Raw genomic sequence first — 27593 nt, forward strand, 5'->3', positions numbered from 1 at the left:
ACTGACCTTTATTAGTGAAAAAATATTCAAAAAGTAATAATTAATTAGAGAAAATGTGGTCTAGTGTGCTGATTTTGACTGGAAAGGGTTTTTGCTAGAACATGTAACTGCCAAGAAAGCAGGTATCCACTGAGACAAGACACTTGGGACTACACTAAATGAAGTGGTAAAAAGTGAGAACAATCCAGCTACATTTTGTCATATGTATTAAAAAATTTTTAGAAAGAAAACTAAGTTATTTTACTTTCTAAAATCTAAAGTCAACATCACAGGTATGTTCAAAATTTAATGTCAAAATTAAACATACACCCCAAATCTAAAGTAAAAGTTAAATGTATATCCAAAGATTTAACCGTAAGAATAGTATTGAAATATCAAAGAAATAGTTGGATTAAGTAGTGTGTGCTACCAGCGAGCATGTCATTTACAAATACAGAAGGTTTTATGGCAGTGCTCAGAGCATTTCCAATGAAGGAAGCAAGAGAGACATTAAATGATCTTATAAAGTATGTATGTGCTGGGCAGTGGTGGTGCATGCATTTTATCCCAGCACTCAGGAGGCAGAGACAGGTGGATCTCTGTGAGTTCGAGGCCAGCCTGGTCTACAAAGTGAGTTCCAGGACAGGCTTCACAGCTACAGGGGGAAACCCTGTCTTGAAAAACAAAAAAATCAAAACAAAAGTATGTATGCATAGAAAATACACTAAAATTCACCCAAATTCTGAAAGTGTTTATAAATGACTAGTGGTAGTGTAGATGGTTTTCATTTCTTTCTTTGTATTTGTTCATGCTTTTCTAGCTTTTCTTTTCGCTGTGTATTATATCTTCATTAGAGGAATCAGCTTGCATGTCAATAGATGAGTATTTGATACAATGAATTTGCTACACAGAATTGTAAATCAAGTGTCAACAGAAAGTGTGGACAAGTCAATATCCAAAGAGCAACCACAGCGGCACTTTAGAACTAATTTCTAAAAGCTTCATTAACCACCATGGAAAGATCTTCTGTGTCAGCATCAAAAACCCTCTGATCAGCTGAAAGCATTATGAAACCCAGAGGTTGTTATGTACTCTAGGTACATAACATACATTGGTCCCCCATTACTTCTGAGGTTGCATGCCCTTCCTACTAGTTCATGGATCCAGTATATTTTACTGTGGATAGTCTAAGGTGAATGCAAAGGTTAATTTCAGTTTAAAAAAATATTGTTTGTTAAAGCACCTTCAATATGGGATTAATTATAGATCGAAGGTGTGAGTACACAAATGCTCTTTGTTAATATGAGCACCTATCTTAAATAGCAGGCTTATTCTTGCAGAGTTGTGTCATCATCCTGCGGTTCCCTGGCAGACCAATAGCTTTCTTTTGCTGTACAGCTCTGTTACAGAGACCGAAAAAGTAGAGGAAATTAGGTCTGATACCCTTGATCAAAACGGTGTTTAGAAAGAAAAATAAATGTGTGCTGTTATTTTTCTGCCACACTTTAGTCTGAGTAGCCGTGATTGAAAATGTTTTGCCTTATGATATTCATCCATGTGAGGAGAGGTGAAAGTTTTCTGCAGACTGTTAAGCTAAGTTACAAGAACAGATCCGTTTAAATATTGACAGCTCAAACACCTTCTCTTGTTAAACACCATCCTGAGAAGTATGAGACAAAACACCTGCTCTGGGACCAACAGCAAACCACACTGTAGCTGGTACTCAGTCACGAGCCTCAACAAGCGGCAGAAGACCCCACAACTGCTCAGGCTCTAATGTAGCTCATCGAATGCCTGCTTGACTGGGGTCTAGCCGATGAAACTTATTCTCAGCCTCAGTTCTCTTCCTGGGAATGCTGGCCAACCACTTTGCTGCTAAAGGTTCTCTGGAGCATTTTTGTGTTTGTCGTCCCAGCTTTTAATTTTTTGACATTGTTCTTGCTCTGAAGAACTCTACTGCATTTGGCTAGTCTAAGGAATTCCCCTCTTAATGCTGTCTACAAAACCATGCAATTAGTGATGTTCCCCCTTTGAGAATGTAATAAAATTGTTCACTTAAATGGCTCAGTTAAGCAACCATCTGTAGTGAATGTGTTTTTATAGTTTATGCAAACCATGTTGTATAATAACATGGTATATTAAGTAGTTGAAATGTTAAATTTTAAAAACAACTGTGTAACAAAAAATATTTTAGATTATTTTTGCTGATTAATCAGTGCTAAATAATTCACCTATGATAACATAACCCATTTTAAGAGATACTTGGCAGAAAATGGTCCAGTTGAAAATTACTATAGATATAAGGAAAGGAAGAAACGTCAAAGTCCCACACATGATATGATTTCCTTCGTCTTCAGGAGGACTGACAATCCTAACAGTGTTTGAAGTATGTTTCTGCCAGTAAGCTGGAGGCAGGAGACGGGTAGGAGGGACCAATAATATCTGCATTTCAGTGTGTTCTCTCTAAGCTTTTGTGATAGACCTTAAACCAAAAAGGTCTGCAGCAGACCTGGTTTATTTATAATATTGTTAAAATGTCTTCATTGAAATTGCTTCAAGGGAGCAGTTTTAAAAACAGGCATGTATGTCAAATTAAAGAAAGGTCTGGTCTTACCTCAGTTATTATTATTATTATTATTATTATTTGATGGAATTAAACAAGGCATATGATCATATTTCCTCCATCATTTCTTATGAATCTATGATTTCACGCTGGATTTCTGTGGATGAATAACAGTTTATACCATCTTGAAGTGGTCACATCACTGAAAAACTAGTGCAGAGCTCAGATTCGGAGCCTGGGGAATCTCACTGGCAGACTCAGGGTGGGGAGGAAGCATAGGGTGGCAGTTGGTAGATACACCAGGATTCCAATAGGAAGGGCCCCAGTGTTCGGGGACACACACAACAACCTGTTTTTCCGAAAGAATAAGAAACATTGTGTTTTTCACTAAAGTTACAGTCACATAACATAGTTTATAGCTTTTAGTATTCTCTTGCACCCATTTTTATTTATGTAAGGTCAGGGGCAGTGTCTCCACTTTGAATCACAATTCTGAGACTGATTTGCCTCATTTTTCCTCCTTTTTTGTCTTATTAAAGGTTTGTCTATTTTGTTGATTTAAAAAAAAAGCTTCAATTTATTGAGGGTTTCTGCTGTTTTATGTTCTCCTTTTATTTATTTCCACTCTAGTTATTCCTTTCCTTCAGCTGCTTTGAATCAGTTTGGTCTTTGCTTCCTTACAGTTGAAGTTTAGATTATTAATTTCTTTGCTCTTTTATTATACAATCATCATTTGCAGCTATAAATCCACAGTCATGGAATTTGCTACAACTCTCAAGCTTTGATGTGTTGAGTTTTTGTCCATTCATCACAAATTTCTTTCTAATGGTCCTTGTTTATTTCTTCCTTCACCCATTGGCTAAGAGGGTTTTTTTAATTTTCATATTTTGGTAATTTTACAGATCCCCTTACTTTATTAACTTCTAATTAAATCCACTGTGTCCCGAGATGATAGTTTGTATGATTTCAATGGTGTTAACTTGACTGGGATTTTTTTGGTCTGTCCTGGGTAGTTGTCCACGAACTCTGAGGAGTGTTCTGCTGTTCTGGGTATTCTGTGCATGCTGACAAGACATGTTTAGACTTTGGAAGGTTTAATTGGGTACTGATTTTGTGTTGGGCTGCATTTGTAAGTGTCTTGGGGCATATGGCAACGGGTTGGGCACACCTCCTTGGTTTATAATGTTCATAGTCTGTTTTCTTGTTAGTGTCTGTATATTACTTTTACTCTTCAATTATGTTAGAATTTGCTTCGTATAGTATGAGGCTCTGCTATTTGATGGATATGCATTTACCTATTGATCAAGTGTGTGTGTGTGTGTGTGTGTGTGTGTGTGTGTGAGAGAGAGAGAGAGAGAGAGAGAGAGAGAGAGAGAGAGAGAGAGAGAGAGAGAGAGTTGTGTAATGTATGTGTATGTGCTCACTTTGTATGTGCAGATGTACTCACCATGCAGACACATGTGGAAGTCTGAGGTTGACCTCAGACTGCCTTCTTCAGTTGCTTCTTCACCTGACCTTTGGAAATAGGGCCCTTGCTCCACCTAGTGCTCTCTGTTTCAGCTAGATGGACTGGCCAGAGAGCCCTAGGTCTCGCCTCTGCCTCCCCAGCACCAGTGTTACAGGTGCACGCCGCTAACACTGGCTCTTACGTAGGTGCCAGGGATGCAAAATCAGATCCTTACACTTCTGCAGCCAGTACCTTTCCACTGGGCATCTTCTCAGCCCCCCTACACATTTACCCTTGTTCATCCTGATGGATTGGCAGTTTTTCAATATTACTGTGGCATTCTTCATCTCAACGAATCCTGTCTTAAAGTGTATTTGTTCTAATACTGTTCTAGCTAGCCTCACTCTCACTTGGTTGTTATTTGTATAGATGGTCTTCTTTCACGTATTAAATCTCAACCTCTTTGTTTCTCTGGACCCAAAGTGAGTTTCTTACAGGCAACATACAGGATCATTTTAAAAACTTAGTTCTATCGTTTCCACACTCTGCTTGAAGAACTCAGCCGATTTACATGTAATGTAGCAACGTGCAAGGCAGCACTTCTTCCGTTTGGCAATTTGTTTTTACAGCAAACACCATTTGTTTTGTCCTTCCTTCCTCCATGACTACCCACGTTTGTGAGCAATCAATACTGTCTAGTATGCCATTCTGGTCTCATCTTACTGTACATGCTTTAGATGTTCTCCTAGTGACTTCTCTGGAGATTATAATTATATCCTAAATTCATAGTAATTTATTTCAGATTAATCCAACTTGATTTGGGTAATATAAAAAACTTACTCATGTATATTTGTGTCATCTTTGGCACTGTTCATGTTGGAAATGACTTCTTATATCACATGCCCGTCAACATATATTTATATTTGCTTTACATTAGTGTCTGAAGTCACATAGGTAAAAAGAGTCACAAGTTAAAATGCATTAATACCATGTATATTTACTGACTTAGTAACTTTTACCAGAGGTATCATATCTCCATGGGCTTTTGAGTTTTTATATTGTGTCCTTTTGTTTCTGTGTAAAGCCTTCCTCCAGCATCTCACAGAGGGCATGCTCAATAGAGACAAACGAGTGTATTTTTTTTTTTATTTATCTGAGACTACTCTAATTTTACCTTCATTCTGAGGGAGAAGTTTACCAGACATGGGTTCTTGGTTAGCAAAGTGTTTCTGCCTTCCCTATTTTTCTCTTTAGACAATTTGAATATGTCATTCTGCTGTGCCCTATCCTTCATGTTTCTGATTAGAAATCTGCTTTTCCTCATAATGAGAATCCACTGTACATGATGAGATGTTTTGTGCTCAGAGAGGCCACGTCATGTGCTGTATAAAATCATTACGGTTCTGAGCAGGCTACCAATTTCCCTTTGGTAAAATACTAAAACCTACTAATAAGAGAGTAAATGTTTGTCGTTGTTATGCCGCTTACTAGCTGTTAATCTGGATGAATAACTCCTCTTCCTGGGCCTCCACATCCTCTCTACACAGGCGTAGAATCAAACTAGATGCTCCTTCAGGCTCCTCCCAACTCTAACCATTCAGGAGGATGTGTGAAAGGTCTGTGTGTCTCCTCCCTTTGTCCCTTCCTCCTCTTCGTCACAGTTCCTCCTTATCCTACCTAGCTGAGATAAGGCGAGAAGAAAGGAATGATGACGTGAGGTCCAAGTTTGAGCACATCTGGAGACTGGCAGTGCATGTGAGAGCCCAGCTGCGACTGTTCCTTCTTACAGTAGCAGTAATTGAAAGTGCATGTAACAGTCTTGGGCAGTTGCATGTTTGACAAGGCTAAAACTTATTTTCCTCCAGATAATGCCAATGCTTTTCATCCTTCTCTAATTCTTATCTGAAAATCCATTTAGTGAACAAATCAGAAGCTTTCAGTTCTGAAAATGAAGTTTTGAAAAATTGATGAAAATCAAATGAACATGGGGCTTTGTCACCACTGAAGCAGAGTGACAGGAAGCGACTCAGTCCCTTTCATATGCTTCGTTTCTCAGGAGACTAGTAGAAATTAAAGGCAGAGGCAAACATTCATGGTGTTGGGTCCCTCTGGTTAATTGGATGGAATAGAAGCCGGGCTGGCTTCAGGATGAATAGGTTTATTCCTTTTTGCAAATTAAAGAGATGTTGAAAAATCACAAAGATATGCACATTTCGTAAGAATAGAAACTTTATTTTACTGGAGTTGTTAAATTTTGGCCATATCATAATAAATAGTGAAGATTATTTTGTAGGCCTGAGAAATCTATTTGGATAATCACCTTCACCCTCCTAAAGCCTGGTGGAAATAATTGCCTGGATAGATGACCCCTGCACGTCATCCAGAGGGAGCTTCAGGGCTGTAGGAAGGAGAAGATGCAGAGACAGCTGCTGGGGGAGGAGAAGCCACTGTTCAGAGGGCTTTTACCAGAAGAGAGAGGAGCTAAGATTTGAGTAAAGAGCCACGAAAGGATTGTAAAGAGGAGAACATGACTAGAAAAAAGATATAGAAAGACCATGTGGCCTCAGTGTATGCTGTGGATTATAGACTTTCAAGACCTTAAGGAGACAAGTTAGGACATTACCATGGGAGCAAATTAATGGACAAGAGCTATACAGTGGCAGTGAAGATGGAGAAAAACAGGAGGATGTGAAAGACAGTGAAGACATAGAAATTAAATCCTTGATGATTCATTTGATTGCTGGAGTGCAGATGAAGGGAAAACACCAAAGTTCATTCCTAGGTCTCTGCATTGTACAATTAGGTCACAGTATCCATGGAGATGGGTAACGTACAGCCAAGTGGATTGGAGGGCAGAGTGAGGGAGGGTTTTAATTGGGGATCTGCTTGTCTATGGTAGGCCATTGAGTGCACTGATCTTGGGCTCAGGAGAGGGTTCCGAGCTGAATATGTAGATGTGGGACTGACTGGTAGTTGACAAGTGACACAGGAGTAGATACAATTGCCTGGGTGTGCTCTGTAGAAAAAAATGAGTGTCAGGAGTGACATCGAGGTGGTCCTTAAAAAACACTGCCACGTGCAAGGAAGGCTGAGGAAGGAGATGGCTTCCAAGACTGAAAAGGAACCGACAGGGAGGAAAACCAGGGTACAGTGACACAGTGGGAGCCTGTGCCTCATGCACGTCCAGAGCTGGAAGCCCACATGGTAAGGAGAGAAAAGTATCAACTAGATCCCGGAAGGATGGGATAGGAACATAAATATAAGGTCTGACAAAGTAGTTGTGTGAGCTCAAACTAGAAACGTGGAGAGTGGGAGGGTAGGGACAGGTACCCTCTGTCTTCAAAATTACAAGTTTTTTCACGCATGTGTGAGCCAGTGGTAATGAAAAACAAAAAGGTGCTTTATGCATTCCTTTTTCATTCTAAATTCTTATTCCTTCACAAATGGTAACCCGTCCTCCCCCCGCAAAAAAAAAGAGAGTTGTATAAACATTTGCCTACTCCCATGAAATTTCAACCATGTGACTGCTTAAACAATGACAACACCAGCTGACATGCCACTGTGGATGTGGGGAAATGTCCTGAGGTCCCACCCCTACCCCAAATAAAGAAAAGCTATGGACAATCTAAAACTACTAAGAGGGAGAATTAGTCTGCCCCAGGGATGAGCCCTCTAAAGGGTTATCCAATTCAGTACTAAAACATGCATGCACAGAAGCAACAATATATACATACAAGCAACACTGAAAAGACTCAGCCAGCTGCATTTATACATTTATTTATACATATATATGTATATATACATATTAATAATAATCAAAGAAAAAGAAGCTATGAATTTGAGAGGGAATAGGGGAGGGGGAACAATAGAGGAGAGGGAGGAGAAAGAAGGAAGGAAAGCTGTAATTTTATTTTAATTAAAAAATTTAAAGTAGCTAGGCATGATGGCACACATCTTTAATCCCAGCACTTGGGAGGCAGAGAGAGGTGGATCTCTGTGAATTCAAGGCCAGCCTGGTATACAAAGCAAGTTCCAGAACTGCCAGAACTGTTTCACCAAGAAACCCTATCTCAAAAACAAAATAAAAATTAAAGAAAAATTTACCTGTGAAAAGATCATAGAAATGTCTTTAACATTAGAAACTTTGTGTGTGTATATATGTGTGCATATGTGTATATGTGTGTATGTATATGTGTATGTGTTGTGTGTGTATGTATGTGTGCACGTGTCTATGTGTATAGGTGTATGTGTATGTGTGTATGAATGTGTTTCATAGCTGTTTTACACAAATGCACGTCTAGGAAATCATATTTAGAATTTAGTTTCTAGGGCCCAACTAGTATAAACTAAGGAGAGCTCAGTTTTTAAAAGATAGACCAGGGTTTCCCCACTTTGTTTATGGCGTGTCTAGACATGCATCTTATACCATTTAACAAATCCACATTCTAAAGGGTTTAGACTTTGTTGTTACGGTATTTTATTTGAAAGTTGTAAAACCAGTGCTAGGAGAGTTGTGGGCTTTGTTTTGCTGTTTGTTTTCTCCTCTCTAGAAAAGAGATTTTGGGATTTATAGCAACCTTGAGTTATCAGGTTGTACAATGAGTACCCAAGGGTCATCTGGAAAACATAAGCATTTCTGGTAATTTGGAAATGGGATTTCTTTATTAAAAATATCCAAACTCACATCATATTGATTTCCTGTGCAATCAAAATTCATCTGATTCGTGGGGCAGGGGAGATGGCTCTGTGATAGAGTCCTTGATACACATGAGGCAGGGTGGGAGGGCAGAGGCAGCAGATTCTGGGGGCTCACTGGACAGTCAGTCTAGCCAACTGATTTTCTCTAGATTCAGTGAGAGAACCCTTTCTTTAGCAGCAACAACAACAATAGAAAACAGCACCCAACATCAACCTCTAGCCTGTACACACACTTGCACTTGAGAGCACACGCGCGCACACACGCGCGCACGCACACACACACACACACACACACACACACACACACACACACGGAGGGAGGAAGGAGAAAGGAAGGGATGAGATGAGATTAAGAAGTGTTTTGAAAGAGACTATAAGGTACTTAATGAATTCACTATTCACTCTCTGGACTTCAGAGTTTCTATGAACATTTGGTATCAGAAAAAAAAAATCATTCTGTATATCTTTGTCGCAGAAATAAAGCATAGGTAAGAAGTAATTTTCTCCAACAAGCAGCAGTTCTCAATCTGATTTTAAAAAAATAAGCCATCCTGCAGGAACTTGAAAAGCACCCAGGAGTCCTGGGCAAGGTTTGGAAGCAAACACCCCCTCCTGCAAAGCAGTTCCATCAGCTGCTACTCTCACGATAACTCTCCTGTCTCTCCTCTACATTGTTCCCTCCTCACATCTTGTCACTTTCTACCATTTCTAGGTATGGATCTCCAGCAAGGGTTGGATCCAACACCAAGCTTCCCACTAGATTAATAGATTTACCAGCTACATGACTATATATTGTTTTATATAATAACAGTTTCTTTATTCCCTCCATTGATTTTACTTTTAATATAACAATTTTATTACTTTCTGGGACTTTCATACAATAGTAACAATTTCAGACTTATTTCTAGTTAGGATGGAAGCTTTAAAACAGAGAGTTAATTAAACTTTTTCTATGCATGGCCTCTTTCTTTCTTTTTTAATATTTTTATTTTATAATTAATTTAATTTTACATATCAGTCATGAATTCCCCTGTCCTCCCTCCTCCCACCCCCCAGCCTTCCCCACCCAATCTGCCCCCTATTCCCTCCTCCAAAGCAAAGTCTCCCCTGGGGAGGCAGCCCAGCCTGATACATTCAGTTGAGGCAGGTCCAGTCCCCTCCTCCCTGCACCAAGGCTGAGCAAATTGTCTCAGCATAGGCCCTAGGTTCCAAAAAGCCAGCTCATGCACCAAGGTGAACCAATAGCTGAGGAGCCCTCATGGCCTCTTTCTATATGGGAAAATTTTATACAAACCTAGGTATTTAGGTATATCTAGGTATAGGTATGTAAAATAGATACACTGATAACTTACTTATAATTAATCATAATGAAATTAAATTGAAAGGGGTAGAGGCATGACTCGGCAGTAAGGGAAAATCTTGTGTACCTGAGGCCCTACATTCTATCCCTAGCACCAAACAAAAAAACATTTTATTTGTGTCTATATGCTCTATTTATCTATCATCTATGTATCTATGTATCTATGTATCTATGTATCTATGTATCTATCTATCTATCTATCTATCTATCTATCTATCTACCTACCTCTCTATCTATCTGTCTGTCTGTCTGTCTGTCTGTCTATCTATCTCTATCTATCTATTTATCTATCTATCTATCTATCTACCTACCTATCTGTCTATTTATTAGTCTATCTATTTATTTAGTGTGTGCATATGTGTGTATGTTGCATGGGTATGCACACGCTACAATGTGTGTGTGGAAGTCAGAGGACAATTTTGGGGACTAGATTCTCTCCTTTTACCATGTGGGTTCCAGGGATAGAACTTAGGTCATCAGGCTTGGTGGCAAGCATCCTTTCATACTGACCCATCTCACTGGCCTCAAGCATTTTTAATTAAAACAATTATTTGGTATATGTTTAATTTTACAATTTATTAAAGATGAAATCAGGGTTCAAGAGACTCCCCAAACAATATAGGCTATTGCTGTTGCCATCAGTTGCCTGCCAGAAATTGAAGGTAAGTCCCTATTGCTGAAGACACTGTACACTTCAGACAAGGACTTGAAGAATCAAGCTGGAAATGATCTGGAAGCCTCCTCCCTGAGGACTAGCGCTCATAGCATCCAAAGGTGCTATGCAAGCTACCAAGGGAGAAAAGCAATCAACAGACCCATCCAACTATGAAGCCTACAGTCCATAACAATGACCAGCTAACAAGATATCCCCAGTGGTGCAATAGAGGCACATTTATCGTGAGGCTCAGCAGCAGCTGCTTAATTGGATTTAAGTTCTGCTCGACAGGAGGAAAGTCATGCCTGGTACTGAAAACCCAGGCAACTACCTGTGGCTATTGTGGTCATGGATTCTAGAAGAGAATCTCCTACTGCCACTTTCCTATAATTCCTAACTGCATTCTAAAGACCTACCTTTATATCCATAGATAAGTGCAGCTCTCACCCTTCATCAAGGAAGCTTCTTTTCGCATCAGGTGGAGGTTATTACAGAGCTCTACAATCGGTCAAACTGCAAAGAATAACTGTGGGTGCCCAGCCATCATTAATACATCTACAACACAACCTTTACACCTAAGACTCGGGGAAAATTGCAGAAGAGGGGGCAGATTGATGGTGAGCGCTAGGGAATAGGATGCCTGCTGCTCGGGAGTGTCTTCTAGACACCGCAGGAAAATGGAACTTGTGAAATCTCAACAACATGCTTACCTAATGAAAACCTGCATAATTATAGCACCAGTTGATATGCCAGTATGGGTGGGAAATTTCACAAGGCCCCACCCCGTATGATGAGCTACAGGCAATGGCTGCTGAGAAAGGGAGACTCCGTCTTTTCCAGAGATGAGCTACTGAATAGATTATTCAAGCCCAAGTGCTTAGCTATAAACGAATGTACTAAATGGACTCAGTACAGTGTGTGTATGTGACATTAACAAAGAAAGAAGAAGAGATCCTGAATTTGAGAGGAAATGGGGGAGATGGGAGGAATTGGAGATGGAGAGAAGGAGGGGTGGAAATGATCTAAATACAATATCGTGCATGAACTTCTTAAAAAAGTAAAAATAAGTGAAAAGATAAGGAAAATTCACATAATACTATAAATTAAATGAATATACTTGCTTATTGTTTATGTGAAGAGTTAAATCTTGGTGATATATCTGATAATGCAGGAAACAGAGCACCTTCAGCATTTTTCCAGGTTGCTCGATATCTTGATTTTACAATTGGTGGTGAACTGCAACTTTTCATAAGTATGTGTTAAAGTACAAAACAGCAGAAGTATGTTTTAGGGCCATTTCAAAAATTCTGTCCCAACCCCAAGAAAAAAGTCACTTCATGATTTTCATGTAAAGTTCAAGTCAGCAACTCAAAAAAAAAAAAAATCAATTTTTAAAATATTCTAAGACAGCAACCCGAGGTTTACTAATGTGGCACATGCAGCAAAAAGACAATAGAAAATTGTAATAGTTTTTGTTTTCCATATTTAGGTCATTGTTTCCATAGGAACAGAAAACTCAAGTGTACAGTAAAAACACTGAAGTTCACGGCATGCAGCGGTTTGGTCTGAGCCAATGTGTTTCTAGCAACACTGGCTGGTGTCACGTGGTGTGACAGTATGCACAGTGCAAAGTGGGTTATGTTCTGTGTTCAGAACCAGCACTGAGGCTACCTCAATGATGCCGCGCAACATGGGCATCATGGCCAGAAATACCTCCAATTCAATACCCATTTGACTTTTCATTAATTTTTTATTTTCGTATATTCAGAAACCTTGTACTCTTAGGAAATTTTCCCAACTCCCACAGATACAGGGTCCCACAGGGACTCCTGAGCCCTGACTGGAAGCTGTATTCTAGAAGACAGAAATCATACCCTGTTCCCCACATAGTCTTGCATGAAGCCTCACACACGCTTGCTATTGTTTCTCCTTAAAGTTAGTTTTAGATATTAAATTCGGAGTGGTTTTCTCCTTTTCTGCCCTAGTTAAAATATGGAAAACCAGCAAAAGAGGCAGGATTGCCGTTTGGAAGATGTAGTCATTCCCAGTTTAGAATCCACCCTGCTATAGCCAGAAGCAAGTCTGTATATTTAGTGACTGCAAGTTTCTTTTATTAAAAAAAATAGAATTAGAAAAATATTAATTTCTCAAAAAGCTTCATCCCTTGTAATATAGAGTTCTTTTTGAGCCTATTCACTAGCTAATTGGAATGGAAGGTTTTTAAATCTAAAATGGTTGGAATTCATAATTGGTCCACATATTGGTAAAGTTATTTAAAGACAGGAGGAAGTGCATAAATGCTGGAATTATGACACACAAATAGCCATTCACCAGTCTTTGAAATAAAACCCCTTCTTTTACTGTGAGTCTGATATGTACATCTATTGTTCTTCTGGCATAAGTCACTAGATGCCTTATCTCCTACACTGTCACAGTAGCTACACTGTGTTCACAATATTGGTTTTTAAAATGAGAACAAGAACTTAGCTTTGGAAGTCACCTGAATATAGAATGACTTTAGATTTATGTTTACTTACTGCTTCTGTATGTTATAGTTTCCTCACTTTCCCCCAAGAAAACATCTTATTTTAGCAGCTGTTAGATTCATTTCAGGAAGACTTTATAAAAATATTTACGGTTGTATGTCATAATCATATATAATTGTGTGACTATTTAATTCTATCCTATAGTATAACAGTGGGCATTGCTTGGGGACAAATACAAAAGGCTCCTAGCAAGTAGCAGATAAACCAGTTGGAGGCACAGCAGTGAGAGCTCAGCTGCCAATTACAAGGCTTGGCAGTGCTCAGAAGCTTTTACCTAAAAATTAAAATGAAATGGGAATGTGTGAACACCTTAGAAGGAAAGGAACTGGGAGACCCACTGCTTAGCATTGAGAATCTCCAGTCACAGCTCTGTGGGATATTAGGATGAGGGTGGGGAGCTTAAAATAACCTGAGAGTATCCTAGAGATTGAATTGAAGAGTGGATGGGTCTGTACAGTAAAACTAGATTTTTACCTTCTCGCAATATTTAGAAGTAGAACAATACACCGGGTGGTGGTGGCACACGCCTTTAATCTCAGCACTCGGGAGGCAGAGCCAGGCGGATCTCTGTGAGTTCGAGGCCAGCCTGGACTACCAAGTGAGTCCCAGGAAAGGCGCAAAGCTACACAGAGAAACCCTGTCTCGAAAAACCAAAAAAAAAAAAAAAAAAAAAAAGAAAGAAGTAGAACAATACTTAGGTCATAGAGTGCAGTAGTTCTCAACCTTAGCCATTTGAGCCATCTCTACAGAAAAGAAAATTTCCATTAAAAAAAACCCCACATTTTCAAATAACTCATTCGAACTTTCTTCCTTAACAACATGATGTTACTGACTTAATCTAATGTTTAAGTTGCTCTTTTATAATTGTTTCATGACACTGCATTATTTGATAGTGTGATTAAAATAACCACAAGAAGAAGCCACATCAGATGAGACACAGACAAATAACAGTAGTAGTGTTCCATTATAGAAACAAACAAGTAGCTCAGGAAGATTTGACTTAGAATAATATTGGAACAAAAGTGAAATTTAATAAAAATATGAACAATAGTGTTTGTGGGTTTCTTATCTTAAAACTGCACAGGTGATTTTTAGCTGGGCTCAAATTTCCTGAGACTTAAAATGCCATATTTTAAAGATTTTCCTTCTGACCATTTGACTTACCTTCACATTTTAATCTTCTTCATTTCCAGGGTCTTGAAGGTTTTTCTTTCCCGAACAGCACAAAGGATTCCATACATGACTGGTGGTAGAGTCATGAGGATGCTGGCGGTAATACTCTTGGTAGTGTTTTGGTTTCTTGTTGGCTGGACTTCTTCTATGTGCCAGAACTTGGAGAGGGATATTTCGCTTGTTGGCCAAGGGCAAACATCTGATCACCTCACCTTCAACATGTGCCTCGTTGACCGCTGGGATTACATGACAGCAGTTGGTACGTGGTCACCTTGTGCTTTGCATGAGTGTCTCATCCTTTTCTCAACAGCATCAAAATCGGTCTAGTGAAAAGCCTTGTCAAGTCTGATCTTTAAGTTTAAAGGACTTTTTATGTGATTTTTGGTAACAGCGACATTACAAAAATGATAGTAATGATATATGGAATGCAAACAAAAACTTTCCTTTTTTCCCAAAGGCTCATTCCTTTATTGGAAAAAAAAAAAACAGTGTACGAAATGCCAAGAACAAAGGCAACATCTATATACAGAGAAATTAACGATTGGTCTCTAGCTGATTAACAGTAGCCATCTTGATTTATATTCTTGGGTGGTAGGAGGTGAGAAGAATGTTGGTATTTTTTCTGTCCAGAGGTCTTATGATATTGATCTGACTTCACTCTTGGTGAATAGTTAACTGTCTAAAACCTATGATTAATTTATCTTCCCTATATTCATCTCTAACGAAAATTCTCTTGGAGTCCAGGATCAAATGACAAAATCAAAAGATGGAGAGAAGCTTTTATTACTTTGTTGTTGTTCCTATTTGTGAGCCAAACCAACCAACCAACCAACCTTCTTTTAAGGGCATATGTAAAAAGTAAAATAGTTTAATTCGCATTTTCTGTCTCCTTGCTTTTTTTTTTTCTAGAAGCTAACAAGATATGTCCTTATTAGTTCACAATTCAAATAGAGAGTCTTCTCCTAAGCGAGGTATTTCAGGACATTTATAACCCTGATACTGTAATGATGAAGCCATGTGGCTGTGGACATGTCTGTAGTGAGAATGTATTTTAAGCAATTTAGCTTTCAGAAGATAAGCAAACAGCAACGACAGAAAGCAATTCTGGGTTTGGCTCTAGTGTGGTTATGAGAAGGAAGACACTGCATACATATCAAATTTCTATTCAGCAGAACCCTTTAATGTTTTATTTGATGCTTTTCAAGGTAACCAAAGCAGAAAAAGACATTTTCTCATATTATTATGAAGAAAATCCCACTATGTTTATGTTTATCAAAAGAAAATGACAATGCTGAGCACACATAAGGATGCAAACACGGAGACAGCATGGTCGATTCATGTAGTGTTTCTGCTTCCTTTGCACACAACCTTCCTATGCAATCAGGACTTGTTAAAAATTTACTTTGTACTCTGCAGAAATAAATGGGGATGTATGATTAAGAATTGTAATGCATTTAGTAAACTTTACTGGAAAGTAAGAATTACATGCTATCAGTAAGATTCACTTCAGTACTTCTAACTTCTCTACTGCTGTGCTGAATACCTTTTGGGAGATATGAAATGTATAAAGGCCTATGCTGCTGGCCAAGTGTTTACTCTTAGTTACTAAAAAGAAATGGGAATTATTAAATGATCAGAAAACAAAGTACAGTGAAAAGATTTTTGGTACAATAATTTTTCAGTGAAGGAAGACAAAATGTTTTGGACAAGAGCCCAAGAATCTTTATGTAGAAGCACATTGAGCCATGGGTAATGTTTGGGTTATTATAAAGATATGTAGGTAACATTTGATAGGAATGACAGATGGGGGTGGGTGGGAATTATGTCAAACATGATGGAGACATCTAAGTAGAAAGAGTTGGAATACATTATGTTGGAACACATTATGAACGATGCTTGATGGTAAATTTATTGAAAACATCAGAAATTCAGAGAACTAGGAAAATGGTATAATGAGCCAATAAATTCAATTTTGATTACTTTCATTATGTGCTCTTATAGAAAGTACGGTGTGCCAAATCCAGTGACTTGTGGGTTGGAACATTTACAAGGGAGAGATTTAGAAGAGTGGTCCCAGTGTGTCATCCTTGGGAACTTGTTAGAAATGTATAGTTTGGATTCACTCCAAATCTTCTCAGTCAGCACCCTGGTACCTGGGGCCTAGCACTTCATGCTTAATATGATGGCAGATGGACCTGGTTTTATGCTGTCATGTGTAACTTGGACCCTGAGGTTACAATCAGATGAGCTTGCTGCAGCCTAGAGACAACAAACCCCAGCTATGCTCTGGCCGTTCCATGGTGCTCATCAGGACCTCAGACCACTAGAGCCCTCCTCCTACTGGTCATTTCTAGTTTGATTTAATTTCCTTCTGCCCCATGCCTCCATGCCTCACTTTTCCATTCAAACACAACCAACACCCAAGCATAACAAGTAGGTGACATCAGATAGAGGATTCTTCCCTACCTGTAGCAAGAATTATTAATAAAATCAAACCTGGAGCCAGATATTGTGGCGAATGCTGGAAGATCAGAGAAGCAGAACAAGCCACAGCTACCTCACCTCGCCAATTCCTTAGCTGATCCTGTTTCCTCAGACTGAAAACCTCTGTGTCCTCATCCAGAATGAATTTCAGTTGAACTGCTGCTCCAAAGCCTGAAAGCTTAACCAGCTAAAAGCTTCTAGTTTCTGGTCTTCACGCCTTACACACCTTTTTGCTTTTTGCCATCACTCCCTGGGATTAAAGGCTCACTTTCTGGGATTAAAGGCATGAGGCCTTGCTTGGCTGTATCCTTGAACACACAGAGATCCAGGTAGATCTCTGCCTCTGGAATGCTAGGATTAAAGGCATGTGCTACCATTGCCTATCCTCTATGTTTAGTATTGCAGCTGTTCTGTTCTCTGACCCCAGATAAGTTTATTAGCGTGCACAATATTTCGGGGAACACAATACTACCCATCTATAAATCTCCCAAGTCCACACGCATTTTGACCTTTTATTGCCCACACTACATTAGTGGGCAGCCATCTTAACCTGTACGCAGTTAACCAACACTTCACCCCATTCCCCGTGACCCTTCTCACTTTCTAAGACCTGTTGTGTGAAACTCCCCTGCGTTCAAAATCTCATAGAAATCTACTTTGACCACATTTTTCCTAGCTCTTTTGTGACTCTCGAATATAGCTGTTTAATATACTAGACTCTTTTTATTTATTTTATTTTATTTTTTGTTTTTTTGAGACAAGGTTTCTCTGTGTAGTTTTAGTACCTGTCCTGGATCTTGCACTGAAGACCAGGCTGGCCTTGAACTCACAGAGATCCGCCTGGCTCTGCCTCCCAAGTGCTGGGATTAAAGGTGTGCACCACCACCACCCAGCTGACTATTTTTATTGTACAATCATGCCCACACAATTACATTTTGACTAATAGTAGTCTCTCTATATATAATGGTGGTCCCATAAAATTATAATGAAACTGAACATTCTTATCACACAGTGGTGGCATGGCTATTGTTATGGCACCGTATAATGCCTTAGCCAGTGTGTTTTGGTGGTGCTGCTGTGAGTGAACATAGTACTTGTATGAAAGTATAGCAGTGTAGTGCATAACCCCTGATATGACAGAAGAGGCTGCATTACATACTTACATACTGTGCTCCACCATCCATCATTGTTGTTAGGGCAGTGGTTCTCAATCTTCCTAATGCTGCAACCCCTTAATACAGTTCCTCATGTTGTGGTGGCCTCACAATCACAAAATTATTTTCGTTGCCACTTCATGACTCTAATTTTGCTACTGTTATGAATCATAAATATAAATATCTGATATGCAAGGTATCTTATATGTGACCCCCAAAGGGTTGTGACTGACAGTTCACACCCACTGTTTTAGAGGGTACCCCTGCCTAGAAAAGCCTTACTATAAAACATGATGCTGTGTTGCCAGGACAGCAGCTCATACTTCTCACATTCATTCACATACTTCACACACACTGAATGGCTGACTTACACCATCTACACTGATATAAGTGTACTTTGTGATGTACACACAATGACAAAACTGTTTTATTCATCATTTTCTAAGCATATTCTCATGATTAAGGAATATACAACTGTTTGATTACTATGTTCTTCGTCCCCAGCGGGGGGAAAAAACCTCATTAAGTAACAAATATCTCCCTAGCAGAAGAAAATATGCAAAGAGTGATTTCTACAGTAATTCTGGATAATTCTAGAGAACAGAACATGTAAAGCAAGGAGGTCTGAGCCCACTGGGATTTTTTGAGAGCAGAATACAATTCCTCTAAGTTTCCATGCCTCTGAGGATTCTATCTATAATATTCTGAAGTACTTATGCTGATTATGATATCACTCACCACTTTAAACTTTCTGGAGTACATTTAAACACTCTCTGTACACTATTAGAAGTGGAAGAGTACATCCTTCCACCTCTCCCTCACCTTTCCCTTCTCTGATAGCTACGTGATCCATAGTACCACTGCTGTACAGCTGTGTGGTTCACACTGTTTCCCTGACACTCAACAAGCCAGCTGCCACTTGCAGACTCTTGACAAATATTTGCTGGAAGAATGAAAAACAAGCCCACCTCTCTTTCTCTCATTGTAGTTTCTGTGGCCAAGATTGGATTAGGAGGAAGGAACTTGCTAAAACTAAAAAATCCAGAAATTACACAACTGTTCTCAATTCATTTTAAATATAAACATGTATGCTCAAATTTTTAGAATACATTTTTTGAGGCTTCTAAACTAATTTGGTACTCTCCAGCCTTTTGCTTTGGTTCATTTTTATTATACCTTTGTTCAGGGTCTCATGGAGAATAGGCTAGCTCCGTACTTGCTAACTGAGTCTAGATCTGGACTTCTCATCCTCCTCCCTCTACCTTCCCAAGGTGGGATTACAGGAATGCCCCAGCACACCTGGCAGCCATGGCCATATTTATAAGACTTGGTCACATCTGACTTCTCCGGTAGTCCACATAAAAAGTTGGTACAGATTTGGCATGACAAATAAAAATTATAATCTTAAAAAGCATTAAATGGTATAGTTATAATTATTTATAATTATAAGTATTAAAGATGTAGAGAATTTATTTACTTTTGATGAAAATTTCAATTGTTTCACTGTCTTTTAAGAGCTCTGAAGAAAGAGTTTGAAACTGGGAAGTATTCTCTAAAGTTAATGAGAAAAATTCAACTAAATAAAAACCCAGTTAGACTCATTGAAGAAAAAGTTTCTAGTCATGTGTTTCCTTCTGAATGTAACTGCTGCAGTGCGAAGTCAGCTGCAAGATGGGAAAAGAGTCGACTTCCCAGGCCTGAATTAAACTTTATCATATCTCACCAACCCAACAGTCTTTGTAGTTAGATTTAGCTGCTCCAGGCCAGGTCCTTCCTTCACTGTAGAGCCTCTAGACTTGGAGCCAAGATGGTCTGGTGATGTACTTCATTCTTTGGTGCAAACAAACTAACAAAAAAAAAAGAAAAGAAAAGAAAAGAAAAGAAACCAGTTGATAGGTGGTATCATCATGGGTGTTTATGCATTCTAGTTCGTGATTATATACACACACACCAGACTTCAGTACAGACTTGGGCAAGCACTGAACTATTTCTTCAGTTTCTGCCAGAATTTAGGTTATGCAAGTCAAATGTGGTACAAAGTGACATAATTGAGAAATATTTTTCTGCCTTTCCTTATCTAGCACAAGAGCAGATAGGAAAAGCCTACACGGGCTTTACTTCCTCTTCTGTTCTCCTACATTGTTCCACCTGTCTGTATCACTAATGCACAAGTCCTTTTGGTAGTAGTCATATGAAATAATAACTATCCCAGACAAGGACCCGTTAGAGAGTAAGTCCACCAACACCTGGCATGTGTCCTGGCTCTGGAAAGGCTTTGGAGCTCGGCATCCCTTGCTATGAATTTTAATTCACCACGTTTAAAAGGCATCGGGGTACTGAGCTCACTCTCAATAAAGTGCTTGTTATGCAAGCTTGAGAATCTGAGTCCATGTTCACGATACCCGTGTGACAATCTGGGTGCAGCTGTGCTTCTAATCCTGTGCAGGGGAGCTAGAGGCAGAAGGATCCCTGGTGCTTCTAGCTGAGTCGGTGAACTCCACAGACAATGCAAGACCTTATCTTTAAAGAAAAGGTGGGAAGTGATTTAAAAAGACACCCAGTGTTGACCTCTGACCTCCACTCACTGCCACCAGACGGACAAACACACATACACACACACACACACACACACACACACACACACACACACACAGATGCATGGATGGAAAGGATGAGGGTGTGAGTACATGAGAGAAAAGAGAGGAGAGAAAGAGAGAGAAAGAGAGAGAGAGAGAGAGAGAGAGAGAGGAGAGAGAGAGAGAGAGAGAGAGAGAGAGAGAGAGAGAGAGAGAGAGAGAGAGAGAGAGAGACTGTTTACTATGTCATAAGTAAATAGGTGTAATATGCCTGAATTCACATTCCAGTGGGGAATTTTGAAGTATCACTTTTTCAATGAATTCTGACACTGATCAGCCTCCTTTCTGTCCAGAACACACACGGTATCTTGTCATGACAGGAAAGATGATCTTTACTTTCCTCTCCTTTGTTGACATGCTCTTTTTGCTCTCCTCCCTCTTGGTATATTTTAAATTTGTGAAACAGACAATGTGTTCTGTAATTTAATTAGTCCTATGCAAATGTTTTAGAAGGGGTTGAGAAAAAATATAATAACTCTTTAATTGAACTATAAAGGGAAATTCCGATGCAGCAATTGTTTCTGAGGATTTCGACAATTATCCTAGAAGACTGGGTGTCATTCTGATAGGTGAGATGTTAAATGAGTGTGCATTGAATGAGCATTGGAGAAAGTGGGTTAAGCTTCCTCTTGTCTGACTCAGAGCAATATTTTTGAATTAGGTTCTGTCTATAAATTTTCTCTTATTCTAATATACCATATGCCTTAACCCATGCTTCATTGCATGTCTCAGATTTTAAAATGTGGTTTCCATTTTCAGTTGAAGATAAGAGTTTGTCCTACTTTACATTCCACTGAAAACTATGGCTACCTTTTCAAGAGTTGCTCGTGTGTTTTCAGAACAATTGACGCAGAGTTTTATTCTTATTTATCACCTCTTATGAAACCCATTCCACTTCTTTGAGCAGCAGTCAATTATATAGTATCAAGAACATAAAGTGAGAAAAAGTATTGCTGCCTCAGTTTGGGAGGTTAGAGAGGCTGAGTTATGGAAACTGGGGAGATAGTTCAGACCGTCAGATGCTTGTTGTGAAATCATGAGGCCCTGGGTTCCACCTTCGGAGTCCACATAAAAAATCCAAGCATGGTGGCACATGCTGTAATCCCAGTACTGAGAAGGCAGAGACAGGAGGACCCCTGGGGTCCACTGGCTAGCAGCCTAACCTACTTGGCAAGTACCCTACCAGTGAGACTCAATGTTGTCATATGGCCTTCTAACATGCATGCATGCCAACATACATGAAAACACACACACACACACACACACACACACACACACACACACACACACACATGCACACTGGTACCATAATGGAAGATACAGCCTTGGAACAGGACTTGAGGGACATGGAGAATTAAGATAGCAATGATGACCACCATTTCTTCTAAGACATTTCAGCTCTTCTTAGATCTTTGTTGCAAAACAAACTACACAAGACAGTGTACTGCAACACAAAGGAAAAAGAAAAGGTCAGCCAGATGTGGTGGTTCATAACTGCAATCCATCATTTGGAAGGCTGAGGCAAGAGGACCACAAATCCCAGGTTAGTTTGGGTGACATAGTGAATTAGCTTGACTCTGTAGGGAGACTAGGTTTCAACAAATGGAGGAGGAGGAAGGGGTGGTATGTTTTGGCTCCATGTTTTGGAAATTTGTGTCCAAGATCAGATGGCCCATTACTTTTGGGTCTGTAGAGAGGAAGTACACTATGATGAGAACCCACGGTGGGAGAAGTTACTCACCTCGTGCAGGTAGAAAGCAAAAGAAAGAGAGCAGGGTCCTTTTCTGGGGCTTGTGCCTAATGAGTAGGCCCTTCCCCAAAACCCAGTGCTTTTTTTTTTTTTGGTTTTTCAAGACAGAGTTTCTCTGTGTAGTTTTGGTGCCTGACCTGGATCTCACTCTGTAGCTCAGGCTGGCCTCATACTCACAGAGATCCAACTAGCTCTGCCTCCCAAGTGCTGGGATTAAAGGTGTGCACCACCACCACCTGGCTCAACCAAAACCCAGTTCTTAAAGGTTCCACGAGCTAAGGACAAAGATTTTAACACAAGTCCATACCAGAATAATAATGCTTAAGTATAGCACAGAATGTAAGAAATAGAACATTCTGGAAGGCACAGCTCACTGTACTAATCCCAACCTTGTGCCTCAAAAGTCTCTCAACTCATTCTGTGTCATGATGTCTGATATGTGTCCTAGGCTCAGGTGTCTCAGGATTCTCTTAGGGCTCTGCTGCCTCCTGTGAATTTCTGAAATTTGTAAAGGTGTATGTCAAAAATAGGGGGAAATTCACTTTTAGTTTTTTCACTGAAGATTTAAGAGGTGGGTGGTTTAAAAAAAATTGATCCAGGTTCTAGAGATATGAAAAGGGAAGCAATAAGTAGAAGTCAAGGTGATTACATTTGACTATTCAGAGAGCTGCCTAGCAATGGGTGAGCAAGAGAGCTAAACAGTCAGATCACCACATGATCTGTCAGTGTTCATGTGCACAGTTACATGGCTTGGTAGTGTTGCTGTGGATAGCCATTGACCTGTTAGTGTTGTATAGGTAGCCATATGATCTGTTAGTATGGAGAGCCATTGACCTGTTAGTGTTGTATGGCTAGCTACATAGATTGTTTACGTTGGTGTGGATAGCCACGGACTGTTAACATTGGTGTGGATAGCCATATAGACTGTTAGTGTTGGTGTGGATAGCCATATTATTCCTTATCCCATCAATTTTTTTGGACCCAAGCTTGAAAGTTGACATTCAGAAATTATCCTCCAGAATTCTTTAGGAGCCACTGTTACACTAATAAAGCTTCCAAAAGCTTTATTATTATAAATGTTAATGTATAACATTCATTTAGCACAATGCTTGGCATACTCAACAGATGTATGCTATGAAGTCAGATCAATGGAGGGCACGAATGTCCTTCTGAGTAGGACTCTGATCACCAGAGTCTGTTCAACTTTAATGAACATAATAACTTTTTTTTAATATACAAGTGATTGTTGCCTGATAGATTCATTTTGAGAGCTTTGAGCATTCCTCCATTAATAGCAGAGCAAAAGGAAATCTGGGTCTGGAATATAATCTGGAGAGTACTGCCCAACTACCCTCCAGCTCACTGAGTACACATGGATGAGGTGGGATTAAACACAGGCAAATCCTACAGTTCTGCTGAGGCATGCAGTTCTTTGCTTCCAGAGTATGAAACATTCTAGTCTCCTTGGTCCATCTGTGAAATGTATTGCAATATTTACCTGCTTCTGGGTGCTTCTCTGAATAAAGCTTTATAAACTCGGGTCAAGACCCTCCATGCACCACTTCCCTGACACACAGCCATGCAGAAAGTCTTCCTTACTGCAAGGTCACACGCAGCCACTTCTGACTTTAAAAATGTGTCTGAGCAGCCACATTCATCTTTTAACCCATGTAACCTCATATTTTAATCAAAGGAGGGCAGACAAGCACCCAAAATACAAGTTTTTTGTGCTTGTTTGAACCCAATAAGTCTGGAATTTCAGATAATCTCAAGAATTTTTTTCTATCTCATGAGTATAAGTGTGGTGTATATGTGAGAAGGGGAGAGAGAGAGAGAGAGAGAGAGAGAGAGAGAGAGAGAGAGAGAGAGTGTGTGTGTGTGTAAAAATGTGTGTGTACATGTGTGTGCATGCTTGCAGAGGCCCAAGGTTGATGTCCAGAATATCCCTTCAGTGTGCATCTATCTTAATCATTGGGACAGAGTCTCTCAGTCAAACAGAGTCAGTTTGCTCCAGAGATGGGGATCGCTTGTCTCTGCCTTCATTTCCAGGCTAAAATTACAGGTTGACCCCCACACACACACCTACCAGACATTTAAATTGGTTTTGGGATCCAAACACCTACCTGCTTGCTTGTGTGGCAGGTGCTTTAACCAATGAGGCATCTCCCCAGCCTTAATCTCAAGAATGGCTGATGCCATTTGATTTTATACTTAACAATGACCTCTGAGCTGTCCACTCTGGGTTCCTCCTGGTAGAGTCATAAATGCTTTCTACTTTGATCATAAATTATTCTAAGTGAATCAGATTTCGAGAGAAAAGAGTGTATTAAAAGAAACACTCGGGAAACAAAGCCTGGATGTTTTATTAATTATGTATTTATTTCTCCTACTTGAAATGACTTGATGTAGCCAACAGAGGTAGCATTTGTTAACACAGAGGCCTCCCCAGCTTGGCTAAGAGGCGCCACAGTTTGAGTGGTGTGTCCACTTTGAAGCTGTTATCCTTTTAGCCCTGGTGGGGATCCTCAGATCACAGAGCTGGGACATCTTTGGTGTCAAAGAACTGATATGAATTCTTTTCTGTTTTCCCTGGCCTTGTGAAAAGGCAGCTTGGAATAATTTTCATTCTGGTTTATTAATTTTTAAAGGACCATGGTACTTTAATATTGTTATCCCTTATATACTGAAAATAAAACACCTCAGTTTTCTTTGAACCATATTTAGATATTTAAATATAAAGGCAATTCCGTTTTTAACCACACTCCTTCCTCCTGTAGAGATCATTTAACACAAGAAACTATTTTTGAAAGCAGAAGCCCAACACATATTTCAACTCCCACGTAATATCTGCAGAATTCAGTAACATCTGCATATTTTCTCTGCTAATTGCAGTGTTAGTCTGAAGTTAATTATATGAAACTGATTTTTTTTTGTCTAAGCACAACTCTTATATATCACATTTAGTTTAATTGGTACTTTGAATAATAAATTGTTTTTAAGTGAGAGTGTATTGTTTGATACTGCTAATGAAATGATTTTAATGTTTAGCTTAGCTATTATGAGAAATCTTATTTTTTCTTATGTTTTTGAATATAATTCTCCATGGTGGCATCCTAATTAAACTGATGACTACCTTTAAGATCTTCAGTATGGTGATATATAAAAACACCTCAGTGAGTGGTAGCAAATGCTACTTTATCAGGCAGCTACGTGTGAATCCTTCAACTGCAGCACAGTATTTTCTGTGTGCTACAGTTGTGCAGTTAGTATTTATGCATCTCACACTCCTTTGTTCCAAACACAATAGTACATGTGTTGTATGTATTGATAAGGAGGGGTCACTATTGTTAATAAGGATGCCAGTCTAGTTTCTGGATTATTTACAGGCCAGTTAAAGAAAAGGTGAGGCGAAATCAAATTCAACAGAGATTGCCTGAGCAAAGAAAGAAGGTTCGTGGATCAGGAAGCAACAGAAAGGAAGGGGGTTATGGGCTTCCCTAGAGGAACCAGAACAGAAGTTTTATGGGCAGACAAAGAGGAGGAAGCAGAGGAGGATGGAGAGGGGGAAGAGGAGGTGAGAGAGGGGAAAGAGGAGGAAAAACAAACAAAAACAAAACCCTCTTCCATGGCTCTACCAGATGCCTGCCTTATTTGCAGAGTGTCCACAGGGAGGCCCATGTCTCCATCCAATTACCTGGTTGGTCAGGTGAAACTACCTTGTGAATGAATCAGTTGGTGGAGTGCCTCTAAGTTTCTGTTGATTTCTGATAGGATGTGTGAGCGAACAGAACAAACAGTGCAGCAGGGGCTCCAGTCTAGACCTCCTGCTCATTCCTTCAGCAGCTCCAGCAGTGTGAGATGGAGTGGCAGGTAACAGAACATTACATCTCTAATGAAGCTGACAGCATTTATAGTCATGCGGTTCAACAAACACTACTGAATCTCATGTGTGTGGGCTCCATGCTGCTGTTATCATTCAAAGGGGGAGTGGGAGGCAGGGTAAAGAACCGGCATAGGAAGGCAAGGGCCTTAGCTGTGTCTGGTGGTGTAGGCCTGAACGTCCAGCTGCTTAGGACGCCGAGGCAAGAGGATTGCAAGTTTAAAGCATGCCAAGGTTACATCGGTAATCAAAGCCAGCATGGCCTGCTGTGGGATGGTCTGTATATCAAATGTGTTGCTGATTGGTCAATAAATAAAACACTGATTGGCTAGTAGCCAGACAGGAAGCACAGGCGGGACTAACAGAGAGGAGAATTGAGAGAACAGGAAGGCGGAGGGAGACACTGCCAGCCGCCGCCATGATGAGCAGCATGTGAAGATGCCGGTAAGCCACGGGCCATGTGGCAAGGTATAGATTTATAGAAATGGATTAATTTAAGATATAAGAACAGTTAGCAAGAAGCCTGGCACAGCCATACAGTTTGTAAGCAATATAAGTCTCTCTGTGTTTACTTGGTTGGGTCTGAGCAGCTGTGGGACTGGCGGATGACAGAGATTTGTCCTGACTGTGGGCCAGGCAGGAAAACTCTAGCTACAATGGCCGACTTAGTGAGACTTTGTATCAAAATAGAAAAACGTAAGAAGAGGGTTGGAGATGCGGCTCTAAGGTAGAGTGCTTTCAGGACATGTGGGGTTTCAGGGTCCATCCCTAGGACTGGGGTGGGGGTGGGGATGGGAGACAGTTATTTCCCTGAAGTTAAGTTTGGGAAGGCTAGGGAAGGAAGTTGACTGACAATTCCATGAACAATTTTGTACCGGTTATAAATTGTGTGACATGATTCTCTATATTAAAATTATTAAGTATTAATGGAAAGACAATTTAGTGTAATTTCAGGAGGCTTAGTGATAGGGAGAGAACTTGAACTGGACATTTTAAAGTATTTAAGAATATTAAGTAGGGGAGTAAATGACTGTGTCACGCCCATCTCCAAATGAGGCATTGGTAACACAACCCCTACATCAAAGGCTCAGGGAACAGCTGGGCGGTGGTGGCACATGCCTTTAATCCCAGCACTCGGGAGGCAGAGCCAGGTGGATCTCTGTGAGTTTGAGGCCAGCCTGGGCTACAAAATGAGTTCCAGGAAAGGCACCAAAACTACACAGAGAAACCCTGTCTCGAATAAAAAAAAAAAAACCCTACCAAAAAAA

The 27593-nt window shown here is 39.8% G+C and overlaps 1 protein-coding gene across 1 annotated transcript in view; it reads left to right on the forward strand.

The window, feature by feature from the left end:
* Gpr158 (G protein-coupled receptor 158) overlaps positions 1 to 27593 on the forward strand; it is a 376347-nt gene that overhangs the window by 332550 nt on the left and 16204 nt on the right. The window contains exon 7 of the mRNA XM_059263676.1: positions 14442 to 14680. Coding sequence (XP_059119659.1) covers positions 14442 to 14680 — 239 coding nt within the window. The remainder of the gene's footprint in view (positions 1 to 14441; positions 14681 to 27593) is intronic.

The sequence above is a fragment of the Peromyscus eremicus genome, chromosome 5, assembly GCF_949786415.1.
Source record: "Peromyscus eremicus chromosome 5, PerEre_H2_v1, whole genome shotgun sequence".
In the NCBI taxonomy this organism is placed as follows: Eukaryota; Metazoa; Chordata; class Mammalia; order Rodentia; family Cricetidae; genus Peromyscus; species Peromyscus eremicus.